The 21,015-nt window shown below is 42.2% G+C and overlaps 1 protein-coding gene across 2 annotated transcripts in view; it reads left to right on the top strand.

Annotated features, from left to right (window-relative positions):
• Positions 1-19,556, top strand: part of SH3GL2 (SH3 domain containing GRB2 like 2, endophilin A1) — a 201,296-nt gene extending 181,740 nt beyond the window's left edge. For both annotated transcript variants that reach the window (XM_004276109.3, XM_033439726.2), the window contains exons 4-9: positions 9,056-9,199; positions 10,115-10,248; positions 12,104-12,262; positions 13,792-13,895; positions 15,731-15,861; positions 17,958-19,556. In XM_004276109.3, coding sequence (XP_004276157.1) covers positions 9,056-9,199; positions 10,115-10,248; positions 12,104-12,262; positions 13,792-13,895; positions 15,731-15,861; positions 17,958-18,157 — 872 coding nt within the window. In that variant the 3' untranslated portion in view covers positions 18,158-19,556. The remainder of the gene's footprint in view (positions 1-9,055; positions 9,200-10,114; positions 10,249-12,103; positions 12,263-13,791; positions 13,896-15,730; positions 15,862-17,957) is intronic.
• Positions 19,557-21,015: the final 1,459 nt, after the last annotated feature.

The raw sequence follows: 21,015 nt of genomic DNA, 5'->3' as shown, positions 1-21,015 counted from the left end.
GCTGGATCTTGTCTCTCTGGTAGGCAGATCCACGTCTGGTGGTGTGTTTTGGGGTGTCTGTGGACTTATCATGATTTTAGGCAGCCTCTCTGCTAATGGGTGGGGTTGTGTTCCTGTTTTGCTAGTTGTTTGGCATATGGTGTCCAGCACTGTAGCTTGCTGGTCGTTGAGTGAAGCTGGGTGCTGGTGTTGAGATGGAGATCTCTGGGAGATTTTCCCCGTTTGATATTATGTGGAGCTGGGAGGTCTCTTGTTGACCAGTGTCCTGAAGTTGGCTCTCCCACCTCAGAGGCACAGCACTGACTCCTGGCTGCAGCACCAAGAGCCTTTCAGCCACACGGCTCAGAATAAAGGGAGAAATAGTTGAAAGGAAGAAAGGGAGGGAGGGACGGAGGGAGGGAGGAAAAGAAAGAAAGAAAGAAAGAAAGAAAGAAGGAAAGAAAGAAAGAAGATAAAAGAAAATAAAGTAAGGTAAAATAAAATAAAGTTATTAAAATAAAAAAATTATTATTAAGAAAAAAAAGTTTTTAATAGAAAAACAAACAAGAAAACGGATGGATAAGAACCCTAGGACAAATGGTGAAAGCAAAGCTATACAGACAAAATCTCACACAGAAGCATACACATACACACTCACAAAAAGAGGAAAAGGGGAAAAAATCATAAATCTTGCTCTCAAAGTCCACCTCCTCAATTTGGGATGACTCCTTGTCTATTCAGGTATTCCACAGATGCAGTGTATATCAAGTTGATTGTGGAGCTTTAATCCGCTGCTCCTGAGGCTGCTGGGAGAGATTTCCCTTTCTCTTCTTTGTTCACACAGCTCACAGGGGCTCAGCTTTGGATTTGGCCCGGCCTCTGCGTGTAGGTCGCCGGAGGGCGTCTGTTCTTCTTTCAGACAGGACGGGGTTAAAGGAGCCGCTGATTCGGGGGCTCTGGCTCACTCAGGCTTGGGGGGAGGGAGGGGCACAGAGTGCGAGGCGAACCTGCGGTGGTAGAGGCCGGCGTGACGTTGCACCAGCCTGAGGCGTGCCATGCGTTCTCCCGGGGAAGTTGACCCTGGATCCCGGGACCCTGGCAGTGGCGGGCTGCGCAGCTCCCCGGACGGGAGGTGTGGATAGTGAGCTGTGCTCGCACACAGGCTTCTTGGCGGCGGCAGCAGCAGCCTTAGCGTCTCATGTCCGTCTCTGGGGTCCGTGCTGTTAGCCGCTGCTCACGCCCGTCTCTGGAGCTCCTTTAAGCAGCGCTTTTAATCCCCTCTCCTCGCGCACCAGGAAACATATAGGGAAGAAAAAGTCTCTTGACTCTCCCACCCGTCCACACTTTTTCCTGGACTCCCTCCCGGCTAGCTGTGGCGCACTAACCCCTTCAGGCTGTGTTCACGCTGCCAACCCCAGTCCTCTCCCTGCGCTCCTACCGAAGCCCAAGCCTCGTCTCCCAGCCCCGCCCGCCCCGGCGGGTGAGCAGACAAGCCTCTCGGGCTGGTGAGTGCTGGTCGGCACCGATCCTCTGTGCGGGAACCTCTCCCTTTTGCCCTCCGCACCCCTGTTGCTGTGCTCTCCTCCGTGGCTTCGAAGCTTTCCCCTCCGCCACCCGCAGTCTCCACCTGCGAAGGGGCTTCCTAGTGTGTGGAAACCTTTCCTCCTTCACAGCTCCCTCCCACTGGTGCAGGTCCCGTCCCTATTCTTTTGTCTCTGTTTATTCTTTTTTCTTTTGCCCTACCCAGATACATGGGGAGTTTCTTGCCTTTTGGGAGGTCTGAGGTATTCTGCCAGCGTTCAGTAGGTGTTCTGTAGGAGTTGTTCCACGTGTAGATGTATTTCTGATGTATCTGTGGGGAGGAAGGTGATCTCCGCGTCTTACTCTTCCTCCATCTTCCTCCTCTCCCATCATAAATTTTTATCAGTTTAGATATTGGACCATCAGCCACTGTGTCAGTCAGAGTTCAATAAGGGAAGCAAAGACATGGTGGATACTATGGACTAAGAGATTTATTAAAGGAACTAGAGCTTGTACAGTTGTAGGAAGATCTGGGTAAATAAAGGCCAAAAAAGTAGAGTTAAGGATCAGAGAAAGTTCACTGACCAGCCCTGACCCAGGTAAACAAACTTACAGGAATCTGGCAGGTAGGCAGGCTCAGCTGCTGGAGCAGCACTGCACAGGGCAGCTGACATGGAAGGCTGCGGAAGACTGTTGTGTCTTTAAGGTTACCACTTCTGTGTGCAGCAAAAGCTCTGTGGTGGGCCTGGGGGCACTCTTGGTCAGCAGAATCAGCATTCAAGAAGAGCTGGGCACAGAGTATGAAATCGAGGACAAACTGGGACCTGTGTTCACCTCAGCCTTCCGAGTGTGTGGCTGCTGCTTCACCTTCGCCTCCCAAATGTGCACAGCCTCGCTTTGGACCAGTTCTAGCTTGGAAACATGCAGGGGAGGGTTCTGGGAAATGTAGTTTCCCATACAACCAAGTTGACAGTGGAACACTTCACACACATTTCTAGAAAGAGAACATGGAGGGTAGAAAGGAGTGCTTGCCCCTGTCTCCTGTGCCTATGGTGTGTGTCTGTGCTAGTTGCTCTTCTGGCTGTTTATCACTGAATCCTGATAATAACTTTCAGAATTAAATGACTTTTCAGGGATACACAGCTAGCAAGATTTGGAGCCTGGATTTTTACCTGTGTTTGTATGAACCAAAGCTAATGTTTATTGTAATGCTCTATGCTGTTTTCCATGACAGACAAGACCTAATGGTCTGTTTTCCTGTTTGATCATTTGGATTAAGAAATATATATATATATATATATATATATATATATATATATATATATATATATATGTATTTAACACTAAGATTTAGCAGAAATACTGGGTTTTCAACATTCCCAGTTAGTTACCATGCTAGTTGCTTAGGAGAGACTGAGCAGTGACTCACAGGGACACCACTTTTAGGTCAGAGGAAAATAACACCATTTGGCAGTGCGAGGAGAGCGTCTGTTTTACTCTCCGCAGAGCTTTGACTTCCCTTTGGCTGTGCCCAGAATTAGAAAACTCTTCAAGGGATGGTACAGATTATGCTTTAGAGTCCAGAGCTGATACGGATTGAGCTTTGACTGCCCCTGTTTCTCTCCCTGAATAGATAGTATAAATTTTTGAGGACAAAAAAGAAACTGCTCCCCCTCCCCTTTTTAACAGAAGACAAAACAATGGAAGCCCTTTGGGGGAATAAATTAGCTTTCTTGGTCATCCTAATTTTACTTCCTGCTGTTTCAGTTCACCAGATACATTTCCTTCCAGAAATCACCTAGATGTGGACTCATCAAGACCTTGCCTCTGATGGTTTTTTCCTTGATGGCATTTCACCTGTTAATCCTTATGAACTTTTCTCTTCCTAGCCAATTCTCTGTATACCACTGAACATACTTTTCAGCAGAACTTTTTGGTGGAAACACCCTTGAGGTTAGAGCAGTGCCCAGACTGTGAAGATACTGTGAGTAGTTTATGCAGTTCAGCCACTAAATTAGGTCTACTGATGGAAAAAGAAGTGGGAAATATGTTACATTTAGTACTTCCTAATGGAAGTAATATATGCTCATATTATAAAAAAATAAAATATTTTTTAAAGCTTTTTACAAAAAATAGCAGTCCTCCTGGAGTTACTTCCCCCATTTCCGTTTCCCAGAAGCAACACATCTTTCCCCTCTCTCATTTTTCCAGTATGTTTATAGCATAATTTATGTTGGATCAGTATTCAGTATTTACATTTTACACCCTTGTAAAACTTGTACAGATCTGAGACATACAGAATAATATGGTTATATTTCTTTTCTTATGCAACCTTTTTGTTTTTCCTGGAGTTAATAATTGTTTTAATTTTCAGTTTCTTAACTTTTTGTGTACCTTTCACTGATTCTTTCCCTAACCCTCTGCCACAGATATGAATTTCCTGTCAATACATTGAAACGTGCCAGGTGTCAATCATCTTTCAGATATGTATCTGATGCTGCATTCTAGATTGGTTACTGTCTTAGTTTGGGTCCCCCCAGAAGTAAACCATGTGCATGGGTGTAAGCACAAGTGGTTGATTTAGAAGATGATTCCAGGAAATCCTGTTAGGAGATTAGGAAAGGGGAGGAGGCCAATGAAGGGTGCATTATAAAGCAAGGTACAGTAGTGGACAACTATAACCTGGAGCCTATATTTCCCTTTGGCTCATGGCTCCCTGAGCTGCATGCACCTGGTCATGTATAGTGTCAGCTACAGTTGGTGCTCAATGCCTGATGCACAAGGACCATCTTGGGATCTCCCTTTATCATCATTTTTACCTCTTTTCTTACACTGGATCCCTTTTTCTGGATCTCTTAACCTGTCCCTGTTCTCAACTGACACCTTTGTTTTGGTAGAATGCCTCTTCCATTGACCTTGGGAAGACAAATTAAAATCTTCCTTGTGTATTTGAAAATGTCATATGTTACTTTTATACTTCATTGATGATTTGAATTTAGGATTATAGATTATTTCCTCCAAAAATGTTGGAGTCATTGCTTCATTGTTTTCTGAGGAAATTTCTCATGTTGTTCATGGTTTTCTCATGTTCAGTGACCTTCTAATACTTGATACTTTGTGTGTAGCCTATTTTTTCCTCTCTGAAAGGTTTTAGGACTGTCTTTTTGTCTCCAGTGTTATGAAATTTCATGTTAATAGTCCTTGGTAGGATCCTTTTATCCATTGTCCTGGGCGTTCGATCAACCCTTTCAATCTGGGAACACGTTTGTTAGTTCAGAGATTTCTTGAACTTTTACAAAGAATTTCTTCCCCTTCTATTTCTGTGTTCTTTCTTTTCGGAGCTTCTATTATTCAGCTGCTAGACCTCCTGGACTGATCCTGATTTTATGTTTTCTTTCTGATTTTTTTAATCTCTGGTTTTTTGTTCTACTTTTGGGGGGATTTGCCTCAACCTCAGCATCTGTGCTTCTACTGATTTTTTAAAATTTTATGTTTTATTGAAACTCATATTTAAAGTTAAATTATATTTTAATTTCTAAGAGTTCTCTGTTTCTTTTTTAGTTCATTGATAAAGTATCTTAGACACCTAAGAATGTTAATGATAGTTATTTTTCTTTCCCTGAGTTGTTTGGTTTTTACAATTTCCTTGTTTGTTTTGCCTCTTTCATGTTAGAAACTTTCTTCAAAGTCTGATGTTAGTGGCTAACCTTTTCCTCTTAGGTGTAGGACAGTAAAGCTGGGTCAAGGGAGGGTGCTTATTTACTATTATAGCTTCATTCTAGGGTAATCAGCCTGAAGTCGTTGCATTGGGTGCTTCCAGCTGTGAATATCTGTAGGTCTCTTCACTTGAGTCGGTTGTATTCCCCAGAGAAGAATCTTCCAGTCTTCTGCCCAGAGGGTTCAAACCTGACTGCCAGTTCTCTAGGGCAGGGCTCCCCAACCCCCGGGCCACGGACCGGTCCAGGTCCTCGGCCTGTTAGGAATCAGTAGGAGGTGAGCAGTGGGCGAGCCGTGGAAAAATTGTCTTCCACAAAACCAGTCCCTGGTTCCAAAAAGGTTGGGGACCGCTGCTGTAGGGGACCAGTAGGGGAAGTGCGCTGGCAAGTCTCACAGTTCACAGTCTGGACTGGCCCTAAAGCCCTGTTTTCAATATAGGTCAGGTAGCTTCTCTCTGCAAAAGAACTCTATTAGATTGCTATACTTTTTATTCTTCATAAAAAAAACAAGTTTTCTAGTTCCCATTCTCTTTTATGATTCAAAAGGCTGTCAGTCACGTGAGCCATAGGATATGGACAGAGTCTGCTTATGAAAACCACTTCCATGACCGTCTACTAGTTTCTAAGATAGTCTATTTATTCGTTTATTCTTTCCTTCAGCAATCCAGGTTAAACATCTAATGCGTGTACAGCTTTATGCTAATCCTGTCTGGGAGATACGCAGAGCAGCATACCAGTATCCTGCTCTCATGGGCCAGAGGAGAGATTGCTATTAGGAAACTGTTTCTGCAGTAAACCCAGTGGGGGCAGGTTGAACTAGAATAGCAAAGGTGGGAAAGTAAAGATGGGGGCTTAGAGAGATTGTAACAATTTGAAAGAAAGGCTAAAGCTATGGCAAATATAAAGATAATGTGAAGGAGAGGAGTTAGGTCCCTTTAGAAGAGAAGAGAAGGGTCCCTAAGGGCACATCTAACTTGGTGAAGCTATCTAGCCCGAGATCATATTATAGGAATTCTAGTGTCTTAAATGTATATTTTTCTAGGCTTCCTCTCTGTTTCTTCAAGTACTGCTTTTTAAAATATATATATATATATATACATATATTTATTTATTTATTTATTTGGCTGTGCCGGGTCTTAGTTGTGGCATGTAGGGTCTTTTAGTTACGGCATGCGGACTCTTAGTTGCAGCACGCACACAGGATCTAGTTCCCTGGCCAGGGATCGAACCCAGGCCCCCTGCATTGGGAGCGTGGAGTCTTAACCACTGGACCACCAGGCAAGTTCCTTCAAGTAATGCTTTTAAAAATCATTTAAAAATAATTATGTTAACACTTAAAAATGGTTAATTCAGACATCTGATGATGTTTTTCAAGAACACAGAAATTTTACTAATCCAAGAGTCTTAAAAATAGTTAATAGCTGTGAATAAATTTAAAAGCTGGTCTCTTCAAATATATGAATCAATAAGTATTTTAGATGATTTGAAGAAATAAGCTAATAGAATATGGTTTTCTTCCCCCTTCTCGTGAAAATGTAGAACATATTCAAGATGTTCCTAAGTAATTAATGGAAGAATTGAACAACATAATCGAACAACAGTGAAAATGATAAATTTGAAAATCAGCCACAGTATATTAAACTGTTACAGTTATTTCAGGTAATTGCTTACCGGAAGGACAGCTCTTAGCAGAACCAAGATCTAAGCACAAATCAGTAACCAAATTCGTAAAAGGAATAAATCTTTAGAGTGTAAAAACAGGACTTGAAGGGATTAACCACCGTGTGTGTTTTCATTCCTCGGTTTCTTTGATCTCCATTTATCTTCTTTCCTTCTGTTCATTTGGTACCTCTTATTGTCTGGTGTCTGCTTATTTCAGTTGTATTTGTGCTAATGTTACTCCTTCTTTGTGTTTCCCTGGTACCTTGTGTGTGTTAGCTGTTATTGCATTTATCGCGTTTGTTGCCACTGTTACCGTATCTGACACCTCACTCTACTGTGAGCACCTTGGCAGGGACTGTGTCTTTCCTGGATTTCAGATATGGCCTATTGTAGAAAAGTCTTTGAATATATACTCTAATTATATCATTCCCCCCAAAAATGTGTCATCATGTGACATTTTCAATTTTTTAAATTTAACGTGTATGATACACTTTTCTATGAGAAGCAAAGTAAAGAAAATGTGAATTTTACATTTTTTCCAGGTACCGCCAGGCTTTACATCTGTTAGCGTGACTAATTGCTACTCATTATGTGATTCTAAGCTTAAAGATATTTCTCACCCGAAACCTTCTTTGCGATGCCCACTCCTACAGACTAGGGTGATGCGGTGTACTTTCGTGACTTGCTGTAATCTCCCCACATGACACTTAGTATATACACTTCACTCTAATTGCTTTTAAAATAGACGCTACCCTCAGTTCACTATAAACTTCATAAAGGCAGAGGCCATAGCTGTCTTGTTCATTATAATATCCCTGGGCAAACTTGGGAGGGTGACCTCTCATAATAATTCCCTTTGTCTGCAGATTCGACCTTTGAAGCCCAAAGTTTAAATAAAAACCTATTCAAAAGAAATGTTCAAGATGAAATGGCAGCCACTAAATGCTGGAAGTGTGTGCTTTAGCTGTGATTCTATCAGGGGTTTCTAAACAGATGGAATCCTGGGCATAATTCTAGGTTAATGTACATTCCCAACTCTGATAATGGACCTGAGAAGCCGTAGTATCGTAGCATCAAGTAAATCATTGTCTTTAACAGTGTGCTAATAAAGCCGTTTCTTCCATGAAAACTGGATTTGCCTTCTAGGCATCTTCTTTTATAAAAGTAAAAGCAAAAAAGAAATTGAAATGCTGTCTTTGTGGCACAAAACTAATTTTCAGAAGCAGTTATGTGCGAGAAAAGTAATTCTTTTTAATGAACACAATATTTCTGTTCTTCATGGGACTGTTTACTGTTAGAATCTTAGTTGAGAGGTGATTTTGAAAATAGTTCTATTTTATACATGGTGTGAGTGAAACATGGCATAAGGCCCACACTGCAGGAGTTATCAGTTAATTTCCTACTTCAGTCCATAGGCTTCTAGAATTGAAATAAAAGGTAGAATCTTAAAACTTCGAGATCACATAATCCTGTAGTTTTTGAAGTGCTTTCTGTGGGCCACCCAGATCCACAGAGGGACTGAAGGGCCACAGCAATGAAGAGAGTATCAGAAAAGGCACAGGAGTAGAGAATGGACTTGAGGACACGGGGAGGGGGAAGGGTAAGCTGGGACAAAGTGAGAGAGTGGCATGGACATATATACACTACCAAATGTCAAATAGATAGCTAGTGGGAAGCAGCTGCATAGCACAGGGAGATCAGCTCGGTGCTTTGTGACCACCTAGAGGGGTGGGATAGGGAGGGCGGGAGGGAGATGCAAGAGGGAGGGGATATGGGGATGTATGTATATATATAGCTGATTCACTTTGTTATACAACAAAAACTAACACACCATTGTAAAGCAATTATACTCCAATAAAAATGTTTAAAAAATAAAATAAAAAAAGAAAAGGCACAGGAAGACGGGCAAGATGGGATCTTCACCTGGAAGAGCTTGCCTTTTCTATTAAATTCCTCTTGAGATTTTGAGAGAAAGGGAGAGTTTAGCGATTAAAAGAGCAGGTGTGTATTTATCTGTGGACCAAGCTGCACATATTGCAGATGAAGACATTGGTGGAGGGGCAATTTTCGGTAGCTGAGCTGGTTTAGAGACCGGTGAAGGCCTGACTCCCCACCCAGCCCTGTCCCTCCTACATCACGTTGCCTGCTCTGAAAGTCTCTTATCTCTTTGTCTTCAGCTTCCAGAGCTAAACTCAGCATGATCAACACCATGTCAAAAATCCGTGGCCAGGAGAAAGGGCCAGGCTATCCTCAGGCAGAAGCGCTGCTGGCAGAGGCCATGCTCAAGTTTGGAAGAGAGCTTGGGGATGATTGCAACTTCGGTAATGTATGCTTCTTCACATTTTCATTTTTCATTCGTCCACGGGATTTTAGTGCCACTAAGAAAACTCTGTAGGAAATCATCCAAACCATTTTATATTTTGATTCTCAATTTTAGGTCTTGTCCACATAGGCCCCAAATTTCTTTTCAGACCGTTTCATCATTTGTCTTAGGAATTTTATGTATTTTCTTTTTTCCTAATGAGATCCCATCATTACAATAGCTGGGTGACACATCCGGATGCCTGGACATTTACCGTTGCACGTGTCTGGCGGTAACTAGTGTTGGGACAGAGGGAACTGTCAGCATGACTCATGCTGACTCAGCATGAGTCAGCACCCCACCCCATGAGCTTTCTCTTTGCTCCCTGCTCTTCTATCCAGGGTACCTAATTTGACTGCCCCAGGTGAATTCCTTCACCCCTCCCTCCTTTGACCCTCAGCCACCATAGTAACCACCTTCTGTTTTCACTCCTTCACAATGTGAGGTCGCAGCAAATGACTGTCCTTCCTGATTGAGCCCTGTGCTCTGTTCCTGGTATTTGCTTTTGCTCAATGCGCTGGCCTTAAAGAGGTCTCCTCTAAAGGAAAGCAAGCACTTACAAAGGAGGGTAGGGAGCTTCCAAATTGCTTTTTAAAGGAAAAGCAAAATTTTATGTTCTTTATAATAAGGGGTCCCTCTACCACCCATTGGGGGCATTGAGTCTATTGTACTCAGTGAACTTTCATGTACTGTCTCAGGTGGAAAATACACTGATCTCCAGAGGGCATTATATGCTGTCTGTTGTCTTGGTTGTCTTCAGAAGACAGACAGTAATCCCAGGTTTTTCGTCTGTGATGGGCGCTGTTATTGCAAGTGCATTTCACCTTCACCTTTGTTCTTTAACGAGTACAAGTGCTTAGTTATCCCCTTGCAGGCCCAGCGCTTGGTGAGGTGGGGGAGGCCATGCGGGAGCTCTCGGAGGTGAAGGACTCTTTGGACATGGAAGTGAAGCAGAACTTCATTGACCCCCTTCAGAATCTTCATGACAAAGATCTGAGGGAAATTCAGGTATCTGCAGCTAGTTATTTGGGAAGTGGGCAGTTGGAATTGTACAGATGCAGGTGCCCTTCTCCTTTAGGAAACATTTTTTAAAGCTTACCGTGCATGTTGTCAACACTGAGCATGTGAACTGTAAAACAATCCAGCACGATAAATCGAGAGAAACCAGAAATGCAGTACTTTTACCCCCAATGTTATGATGACTGTGCCACTCCTGAGTATTACATTTGACTTCTCCACGTTCAATTTTCAAGTTTTTTCAAGCTTTTCTCTCCATGAGAGTAATATCCTTTCCCTGTGTGAAATCGCCCCCAGAAAACCACAGAATAATAAAGAAAATTTGTTAGCTTAAATACATAATTATTCTGTTACTCTGTAAACATGTGTTTTCATATTCTCATAATGTTTGTTAGGATTGAGGGAGAACCCAACTGTCCTCTTTCTAAAACATGTGGAAGAGTTTAGCTATTCCAAATAATAAACTTCAACTGGCTTTACCTAGAACTAGGTGTGTGATGTTCACTCATTCATTCTTTTAACAAATATTTGTTGCACTTGTCTGAAATTTGATTTCCTTGACTGTAAAATGAAGTACCACAATGTGTAGTCTCCCTGATCTTATTCTAGCTTAAATCTCCTTCAGCCCTACCGCCGGCTCAAGGTCACACAGTTAGTATGTGGCAGACTCACTCCAAATCTAACATGTAACCCTACCTCCAGGACTCTACCCTGCAGCTGACTGCAAGTTCAGATGTTCTAAAAGAATATTCCTTCCAAAGATACACACATTTAGTCTGGATCAGGGCATGGATTGGAGGCAGGGTGTAACGTGGGCGGGAAGGTCGAGGATATCCTTCCTCCTTCCTTCTCATTTCTTCACCACTCCCAACTCTGTTTCCGTTTCCTTCCCCTTTACTCCTTGCACACCCAGGATCAAGGAAAGTCTAGCATTTTCTCCCACCCATTAGTAGTGAAACACTGCTGCTCATAGGACAAAAATACTTTGTAGCTTTCGGAAGGAAACTACTTTCCTACTTGGTCAGTGGAGGTGTCGGACAAGGCTAGGCAGCCACACACCAGGAATGTGTGCATCTGGGGTGATGCAAAGAGGAATTGATGCGCAGTGTATGGTGTTAGGTCCTTTCCAAGTTAGGTCTAGATGATGACTAAGTGTCATCATCTGTTAGATGGGAGGCTTAAATTAATCCATGATTCTCCTAAAGATACATCAGTCAACTAGGGTAAGTGCTGAGACATAGATTCCTAGGCCTCAGCCCTGGATATTCTAATTCAGGTGATCAAGAATCCATATGTTTAATAAGCATCTTAGGTGATTCTAACAGACCGGATTACCTCAAAGATAAATCCTTTCCAGCACTAATGTTCTATGATATGAAAAGGAAGGCTACCGTGCTATCTCACTCATTTCAAGGAAAGCATTTTTCCTCTGCCTTCCCATGAGATACCACTTCCCTTGAAGATGGGGACTTGTGAGCCCCATATACCTGTGCTTTCCAAATGTGTAGGGTGTGTACACACATTCCTGGCTTCTGTCGTGGGATGGAGAGGGATATCTTCCACTTTAGCTTTGACCCAGCAGGGGTAGAAGTAAAGGGTATTGGTATTTCCCACAATTTCTTTCTTGCTATTAATTATTTTTAAAGATGTTTCCCAACATAAATGTTTTAGCATTTGGAAGCATTTGCCCCAGTGATGCAGGTTTCTTTATTTTTCTGGTGACATGATGTTTTAGAACTTAGCCTGTCTTATTTTGGAAGCTAATAGGCATGATGGGGAAGTGAGCTGTAAATAGGCCTTTTCCGTACATCCTTTCAAAGTATATTCCCACCCTTGACTTTTTCAGCATCATTTAAAGAAGTTGGAGGGTCGACGCCTGGACTTTGATTACAAGAAGAAACGACAAGGCAAGATTCCAGATGAAGAGCTACGTCAGGCTCTGGAGAAATTTGATGAGTCTAAAGAAATTGCTGAGTCAAGCATGTTCAATCTCTTAGAGATGGATGTGAGTGACTCTCCTGTGGTTTTTAATTTAGCTTTGGCTTTGAGGCACGAGATTAATGTGTTAAAGGGTTATGTAATTAAAAATGTTAATGACTGTACTATGTGGTGAGAACTTCAGTAGATGGTTATTCTTTCAAATTATTTAAAATTGTAAAGTAGACTGAGAAATGGTGGAGCTTTTTCTCTATTCCTATAGTTTGATTTAACTAGATTTTTGTCTGCTAATGATCTTAAAGTATTATAAATAGTGGGGAGATAAAGAATGTTTCTGATGATCTATAGAAGTCCAGTAGCTTAAGCAAATACTCTGTTGAAATGTGAAATGTAAGGCAGATTGACTTCAGATTAAATAAGATTATCAGTCAAGTAAAATGTGTTCAGAAGTGAGTGTCCAACATAGGTTAAGATGGTCTGTATTTTGAAGTAAAGTCGACATTTTCTTTCCAAAGATGATTTCAATTGAGATTGACGATTGTAGCATAGATACTACATTTGGGACATAGAGGAGATAGTTTAAAAGTTGCCTTCACATTTCCAGAGTGCTGAATTACTATTCACGGCTTTAGAACTTACATTCCGACCGCTCATGTCATAAAACCTGTTAACCAGCTTTCCTGTCCTTGCTCATCCCCACCTCCGGCCCCATCAGTTACTGACCAACTTCTGCCAAGATATTTACAGAGCCTTTATGTACTTATCACACCCCAGACTGGTGACAGGGGAGGCAAGTTGAACATATCCAGACTTTCACACTATCCAGAGACAGTGTCAGAGTGTGTGTTTATGTAAAACAACGTGTCCACCTAACTACTGAAGAGGGGATGAGGGTGACCCGAATCACAGTGTTCCTTCCCTTCACCCAGAACCCTACCCCACCCCAAAACCCATGGGGCAGCATTGCCTCTGTTAACTCAGAGGCCATTATTCAGCTGGATCACAACACAAGACTCAACATGAAGAGTAACCAAAGATGCTTAGAATATTAGAGCTGGAATGAACCCAAGATGTCACTTGCCTCAACCCTTCATTGCAGATGAGGGTCAGAGAGAACAAAAGATTTTCCATCATACCACGCTGTCTCCCATAGTGCTTCATGTGAGAAATCAATACCCACATTTTTATTAACAGCACTAATACTGACTTGGCATGAAGTTATAGAGAGCAAAGAATGTTCTAGTCAGTGCATCTTTTGTCCTATAGGAAATCAATAAAATAAGCCAAATCCTAATCAGAAGGTTGTAGCTAAGCATGAGACTGTTTGATGAGAGTTATGTCATCTTCAGGAGGATTCTGACTAAAGTTTCTTCTCATAGCACTAGAGTTTCCAAACACAGGGATGCTTTCTCATCCTTAATCAGTTTGTAACTTGCAAAACTATCTATCGGTCAGCCTGGCTCACCACACAGTCATGGGCATCACTGAGCACTGGTCCGTGTGTCCGGGGTAGCTGTGTCGTGTGGACTGGGCACTAGCAGCTGGTTAAGGACAGTAACCTGGTAACTAAGGTGTGATTCCCCTGTTGATCTGCAGATCGAACAGGTGAGCCAGCTGTCTGCGCTCATCCAGGCGCAGCTGGAGTACCATAAGCAGGCAGTCCAGATCCTGCAGCAAGTCACAGTCAGACTGGAAGAAAGGTATTTTACAGCTCCCTGCATTTTCCATTTCCATTTTCTTGCTATGAAATGGTGTATAAAGAAGTGGAGATATTAGAATACATTCGAAGAAAAACTTCCACCAAAATTCCTGCTGATCCTACAAAGACACCTTATGGACCATTTGTTTTGATTTTATGTTGTCTTGGGCTTTGTTTTACCTTGTTCGGTTGAATCTAGTCTTGTGTTTATGAGAGCTAAATACTTAAGGAGTATTTTGGATGCCACAGATGGGACGCCAGGACTCTGCTAATGATAATGGATGTGATTTGCTGAGCAGCTATTCTGTGTGGGTACTGAACGTGTATCATCATCAATCATAGAAGAGCCCTGTAAACCAAGTATTGTTAGCCTCACCTAACAGACGAGCAGACTGGGGCTCAGGGTCACACAGTGGTGCAACAGGGGTTCACGTTTAAGCATAACCTGTTGGAAAGCCTGTGTCGTTCCATACCTTGTATTTCTCTGAATGGTGACGAGGTCCGTCAGAGGGAGCTGTTTTCTTATGTCTGTTCCACCTCCTCAGATGGGCCTCATAGCCAGGCTGGGTGGTTTAATTCATGAATGAGTCTCCCTGGAGCTGCAGGACACAGCCTGCACAGCTGTACACGGTAGCCCTGTGCTATATCATATGTGTTATTTTAGTTAAACTAAATGCACATACCTCAAAGGATGGCCTCAGCAGCTTTTATTCTCAGCTCATGGCCAGAGTCGACTCTCATAGCTGATGATATGGCTATAAGTGCCCAAGGCAGCCTCCAGTTACGGTGCTGTATTACGGGAAACGACCTCACCCGTTTCCATCTGGCTAGCCTCTTCTTCTCCTCAGTATCTTCCTTGACTAGTGCTTGGATTGTTCATCTTTCCTCAGTGCACCCTTGTGGAATTATGTGTAACACTCTGAAGCCTCTAGAATGGTTTAAAACCATGCGCTTCCACGTACTAAAGAAATATTATATGTCTTTGTGACATCTGTTGAGCATGAAGGCCACTTTTCTTTTTTGCCTCTGAAATACGTCCAAAGCCACTGTCATTCTACAATCGCCATACCCTAAACTCCCCCCACCCTTGCAAATGAGCTGTTCACTTTGCTTCGTGAACACCTGAAGCTGTGGAAAATACTTCCGGGTGTGCAGAATACATTTACTGCCTGTACCTTTCCACCTCTCTCGTGTCTCCCTTGGATTCTCTCCCCCTTCCTCTGTGCTGTTCCCAGAGCACACAGTACTTCCCCCTTTCCTCCCTCCATACCATCTGAAGCTCTACAAGAAATAACTTTCTTCTGGAAACAGCTGTCCATCTAGAAATGACTCCTACCTATCTTTTACCTTTTCTCCTTAAACCTTCTCCAACTTCCCCATGGACAGGTAGACTCCTCACCACCCCCAGCTCCACCCCTGGGTTCCTGTGGCATTTTGTCCTATCTCCGTAGCAGCACTTACTACAGTTGACAGTAATCAGTTGTGTATGTTCTGTCTCCCCTCCAGGCCATAAGCTGCTTGAGGGTAGGAACTGTGACTTATTCATCTTTGAGTTCCTGGCACCTAGCACCCTGCATACTTGCAAAGTGAGCTCTGAGTAAATGAGGGAGAAAGTGAGAGGAAGGATGAAGGCAGTGAGGGTATAACCACAGCGGGTGTGACCACAGCACTAAAGTGGAGACAGACACAGATAAGAAAACTAAGGGTCCTTTTCAGATTTCCCATACTCCACAATGGTAGGTTGGTGGGTGACCTAAGCATTTTCAGGATTGTATTGCTTTTCTTTTTCTTCTTAATTGGCTGCATACTCTACCCCCCTTTTTCTTTTTAATGCAGAATAAGACAAGCTTCATCTCAGCCTAGAAGGGAATATCAGCCTAAACCTCGAATGAGCCTGGAGTTTACAACTGGGGACAGCACTCAGCCCAATGGGGGCCTCTCCCACACGAGCACTCCCAAACCTGCAGGTAAGGAGCGGAGGCCTGCAGAACCCATTCCCCGGGCCTGGGCACACTGCACTGACACTCTTCCAGAAATGCTAGGAGCAGTCCAATCTGTGTGCATAAGGAATCCACTATAATATATTTCTTACAGGATGGTTTTGTCAGGTAGAAACTCTTAAAGGAGTTCCTTCTTGTCTCATTGATTATCTCTTCCCCTCCTTTACTCTCTCTCTTCTATAAAACTTTCTTTGTTAAGTCCCTTTTTTCTCTCACTGTCCATCATCAGCATATACTTAACTGTTCTAACAAACACATTTGATTTTGACCCTCCTTTGTGGTCTTACAATTACCTTAATATGGGAGTTTAGTTGTAGGGATGGCATCTTTTCTTCCTGTTATTCTGCTTCCGTGATTCCTGCCTGCATGAGGAATCATGCTTCTGGGCAGTGCGTGCCCACGTACACTCACATATAACCCACAGACAGCAGGCACTCCAGGAACTTGCTGAGTTGGATTTCCTGAGTCACAGTAGCATGTGGGTGAATATATTTGTAGATGACTATATTCTGAGTCTCAGCATCTGCTAGACTTCCCTCCTTTCCCCACCCTCCAGCCGGTTCATCGTGCTGTGGTAAGAGGTTGATACAATGGGAGCTAAAACCTATTTTCCATCAGGCATGTTAATGTATACCCAGTAATGTATTCTTTTAGGTGGTACCACCGCTCTCCACCCCCTACACACAGATCAGATAAAAACCTGTGCTTGAAATAGATTCAACCTTGATAATCCTCTTGGTTGAAGAACAGGAACTATCTCATACTGGATGTGGATTTTAAGGATATACAGCTTTCTCCTGTTTTCCCTGCATCCCCAGTGCCTGATGTTCTACAGTAGGAAACATAGATGCTCTCAGGAGACCATGAAGGAACAAAGTGAGGTGTGTGGCGACAGTTGGAGTTCTCTGCCCCTTGTGCTTAGCTCTGCTGCTCAGAGCCCTCAGTGTGCGGATAAACAGCAGTGGTTTTTAGAAGTTATCTGGTTACAAGGACTAGTCATATAAGTTATAGGTAACCTGCTTCCCCCTGCTCAAAAACCAATCCCATATTTCACTTTTCTTTTGGAGACTCATTAATTTGCTTTCTCTAAGTAAAAAAAAAAAAAAAAAAAAATTCATTGTTCCCCTTCAAAGCCATCTAGATGGCATGGAGCTGTATGCACTTGTCTGCGTCGATATACATATGTGTGTGCCTGCTGTGTTAATATATTTGCTCATTTAACATAGATCCCTTTTAAGCTATGATCCCATCCTTCAATATTTAACTCAAGGAAGAATATATTATTTTTTCTATGCCGTAGCTCTGATGCACACCTCATGTTTATATATGCAATATATAACGCAAAGGTGTAAATTATATCATTTTTATATAATCTCATTTAATAGCCAGAGTAGTACTGTGAAAAGTAAGTTCTACTGTTAGTTCCAAGTTTAGACAAAGAACCTGAGAGCAAAGTGCCTTAGGCAAGGTCACAGAGAGTAAGAACTTGAACCCAGTGTTTTATATTGTCTTATTTTTACTACATTACAGCGGTTTCCAGAGGCTGGGCGGGGAGGGGTCTTTATTTTTAAAAAGTGAGAACTGCATTGTTATTCTGAAGTTGTAACGTTTTGTCCGTGTAATAAACTCTATTATTTCACATGTGCAGAGATCTTAAAGTGCTAGCATGGAAAGAATTCTGGCCACGCTTCATTTTGAACCTAAATCTCGTTAATACTCCTTAAGTCATTGGGTCTCCCATCTCTGGGCATTGTTAGCAAGGCCAACCTTGATGAATTGTGTTGTACGTATCACAAGGATAGATGTGGCCAATTTTTCATACTGGAAATAGAAACAGCAATTCAACAACTTCAAGAAACATGAGAAAGCTTCTGAAGACTGCTGGAGGGCAAGGTGCCGTGCAGCAGACACTGGGGACCAGTAGCAAGAGGAAGCGTCAGCGGGAAGAGGAGTGAGGGAGGAACCAAGGGGGACAGCAAGCTGGGCAGGTGCAGCAGGAGGTAGATACGTGCATTAAATTCCCCTTGTCTTTCTGTGTTCTTCTCTCCTGCTCTTACTCCCAGGTGCCCCAATGGATCAGCCCTGCTGCCGAGCTCTGTACGACTTTGAACCTGAAAATGAAGGGGAGTTGGGTTTTAAAGAGGGTGATATCATCACACTCACTAACCAGATTGATGAGAACTGGTATGAGGGGATGCTCCATGGCCAGTCAGGCTTCTTCCCCATCAATTACGTGGAGATTCTGGTTGCTCTGCCCCATTAGGATGTCATGCTGGCTGGCTCACCTCTTCCTGACCCAGATAGTTAAGTTTAACCACTGCTTTGGTAATGCTGCTTACAACACATCCCAAGTGCAGGCTGCAGTGGTCCAAGTCATCAAGCCCCACTGAGTACGTTTCGTTGACTTCTGTGATCCCACGAGAGTCATGGTGATGGATGGTATCTTCTTAGCCTGGTGGGCATGGCATGTGCTTTGTAAATACCATCTGAGACCAGCCAGAATTCACAGAACTGCTGTTGACACAGTTCTCAGGAGGATGTGGCTTCTTAGAATATGACGATCAGCCACATCACAGATAAACCATCCTGCCGAAGATGTTATCTACCACCCAGGGCCGTCTCAAGGTCTCAGGTTCTCCATTTAAATAGAGGAGAAAGTTCTCGTTTTCACAGTGACCCCTCCCAAACATATGGGTCACAGAATTGTCAAAGGAAGCCTCCCTCACCAGCAAATTGTCTTCTGGTCTGAACGAGCGAGTCCCTTGATGCTGTCAATATAAAAGTGTTGAGTGTGGGTTCAAAGCCTTCTCTGAGAACAGTCACCTTTGTTCCACAGCTTATGCCTATTTCTGAGTTACAGCCGGTTTTCTTCCCTCCCTGCTATTAAAGCCAGAGGGGGATTCCCATTTTATTTCTAAGTAAGACAGTTAGCAGTCAGCATATTGAGGGAGGAGCTGAAGAGGAGATTCTCCATTATGAGGAAATGGGAAGAGATCTGGTTTCCAAGCTTAAATTTCTTGCTGTACAGAAACCATGTATACATACAGGGCATTTCTGAAGGTACCTGGACAGAGGAACAAATATCTTCACTTCAGTCTTATTTATGAATTACGTGTTTCATGAATACATTTGGTATAGAGACACAAGAAGAAAAACACTAGAAACCATTTTCCCACTAGTTCATAGACCGAGAAACAGTAACCATCTTCCCACTCCACTTTCACCTTGTGTTCTTTGAACATCATGTGTGCATATTCTGCCCTCAATGAGGACCAAATAAAGATGATTTTTGTGCTTAGCAGTTTAAGATGTGTGGCTGCATATGCAAAGCTCTTTCCCGATTCAGTCATGACTTTTATTTCTGTCCCTTCTATCTCCTCTTCATTTTGTGTGTACAGTGCTGTGTGTAAACTTATGAGTAGTTTTCTTCATTGATTTGTTTCTTGCGGGTTTTTTCGTATCAGTCATTAAAGTCCTGTTAGGCATCCAGAGTTCTATTTATCTAGCTGTACAGATTCTTTCAGAGGTTTAATGTGCTGCTTTGGATGTGCCACCTGCGGTAGTGGATCATGTGGAGCGACAGGCAAATCTTACTGCTTAATGTATAAACTCTTAACCGCGGGAAGCGTCGCTGTTTCCAATAAATATTGCTGAAGACAGAACCAAAGGCTCTGGTCCTTTATTTTGTGTCAGTTCTCTGGGTCCGACAGTGGGTGGACTAGTCTTCATTGCCTTCTGATACAACCAAAGCAGACCTGGTTCCAACCTCAGACCTACTTCTCTGTAAGCAAGGGAAGTTCCATTATCAAGAAGCGACTTAGCGTGGACACTGGTAACTTACTGGTAACCCAGGGAAGGAGGAGATTTGAAAAAGAAGATAAGAAAGTGGAGAGAAGAGGTCTTCTAGAAGTTAAATGAGATAGCGTCATGGTGATATAATCAGAAGAGTGTAATATTCAGAGGAGCAAATAAAATGTATCATTTCAATCAGTCTTTTGTTTTCTTTCATGCTTAAAGAGAAAGGAATAGACGTGGAAATACAGACTGGCCAAAAGGTGGCCGCTTTTTCTCTTGATGTATATATGGGGGGAGGGGTAGGTAGGTGGGGGGAGGGGAGCAGTGCATACAGAATATGTATTTCCTGAGCTCCTGAGAAAATAAACATGTTCTTTATGTACTGGGTGCCCTTTGTATTCCTCCGTGCCGAGGCCAATAGTCCAAATGTTCTAATCTAAAACAAATTGTTTTAATCAAATATATTAGGTTCACATATATACTGTATGCGAACTGCTGTAACATGAAAATAATATTTTTGCTAGCTATGAGTTAGAGTATTATAGATCAATTCTTCAAACCAATTTAAAGAAGAAATTACCAATGACATTATTGTGAATGTAGAAAATCCAGAAAAGTCACAGATAACCTATTAGACTCAATAAGTAAATTTAATAGGATTACTGAGTATATAATCAATATCCAAAAAATTTTTATATACCAGTAACAGTCAATTAGAAAAAAGTAATTAAAAGGCATCAAAAATTCAAGTCTATAGACATAAATCTAATAAGAATTATATAAGATCTCTACATAGAAAATTATGAAACATGTTTGAGAAAAAATAAAGAAGACCCTAATGAGTGAAGAGATATTTACATTTATGGGTTGGAAAACTCAGCATTGTAAATATGTCATTTCTACCCAAATTGGCCTATAGGTTTAGTGCAATTTCAACCAAAATCTCAGGAAGTTTTTTGTGTGTGTTTGAATATTGACAAGCACATTATGAAAGTTATGTGAAATGCAAACGGATATTTCTTCTTAAAGAAGAACAGCTTAGTTGGAGGACTTTCTCTAGATGTAAAACATAAAGCTATAGTAATTCAGAAAGTGTGATGTTGATTCAGTGATAGGACAAAAGATGATCCGTACAGAAGAGCAAGTCCAGAAAGAGGCATCTATGTATTCAACCATATTTGAACTAGTAAAGCTTTCTGTTGTCTTTAATGTTACAGTCAGGTGTGATATATATATAATATATATATTATAAACTGAGTAATTGCTGTAAACCAGAAACTAACACAACACTGTAAATCAACTATACTTCAGTTAAAAACAATCATG

This window comes from Orcinus orca, chromosome 6 (assembly GCF_937001465.1).
Source record: "Orcinus orca chromosome 6, mOrcOrc1.1, whole genome shotgun sequence".
NCBI classification, from domain to species: Eukaryota; Metazoa; Chordata; class Mammalia; order Artiodactyla; family Delphinidae; genus Orcinus; species Orcinus orca.
Note: the sequence above shows the minus strand (reverse complement) of the source record. Positions and strands in the feature narration are given on the sequence as shown.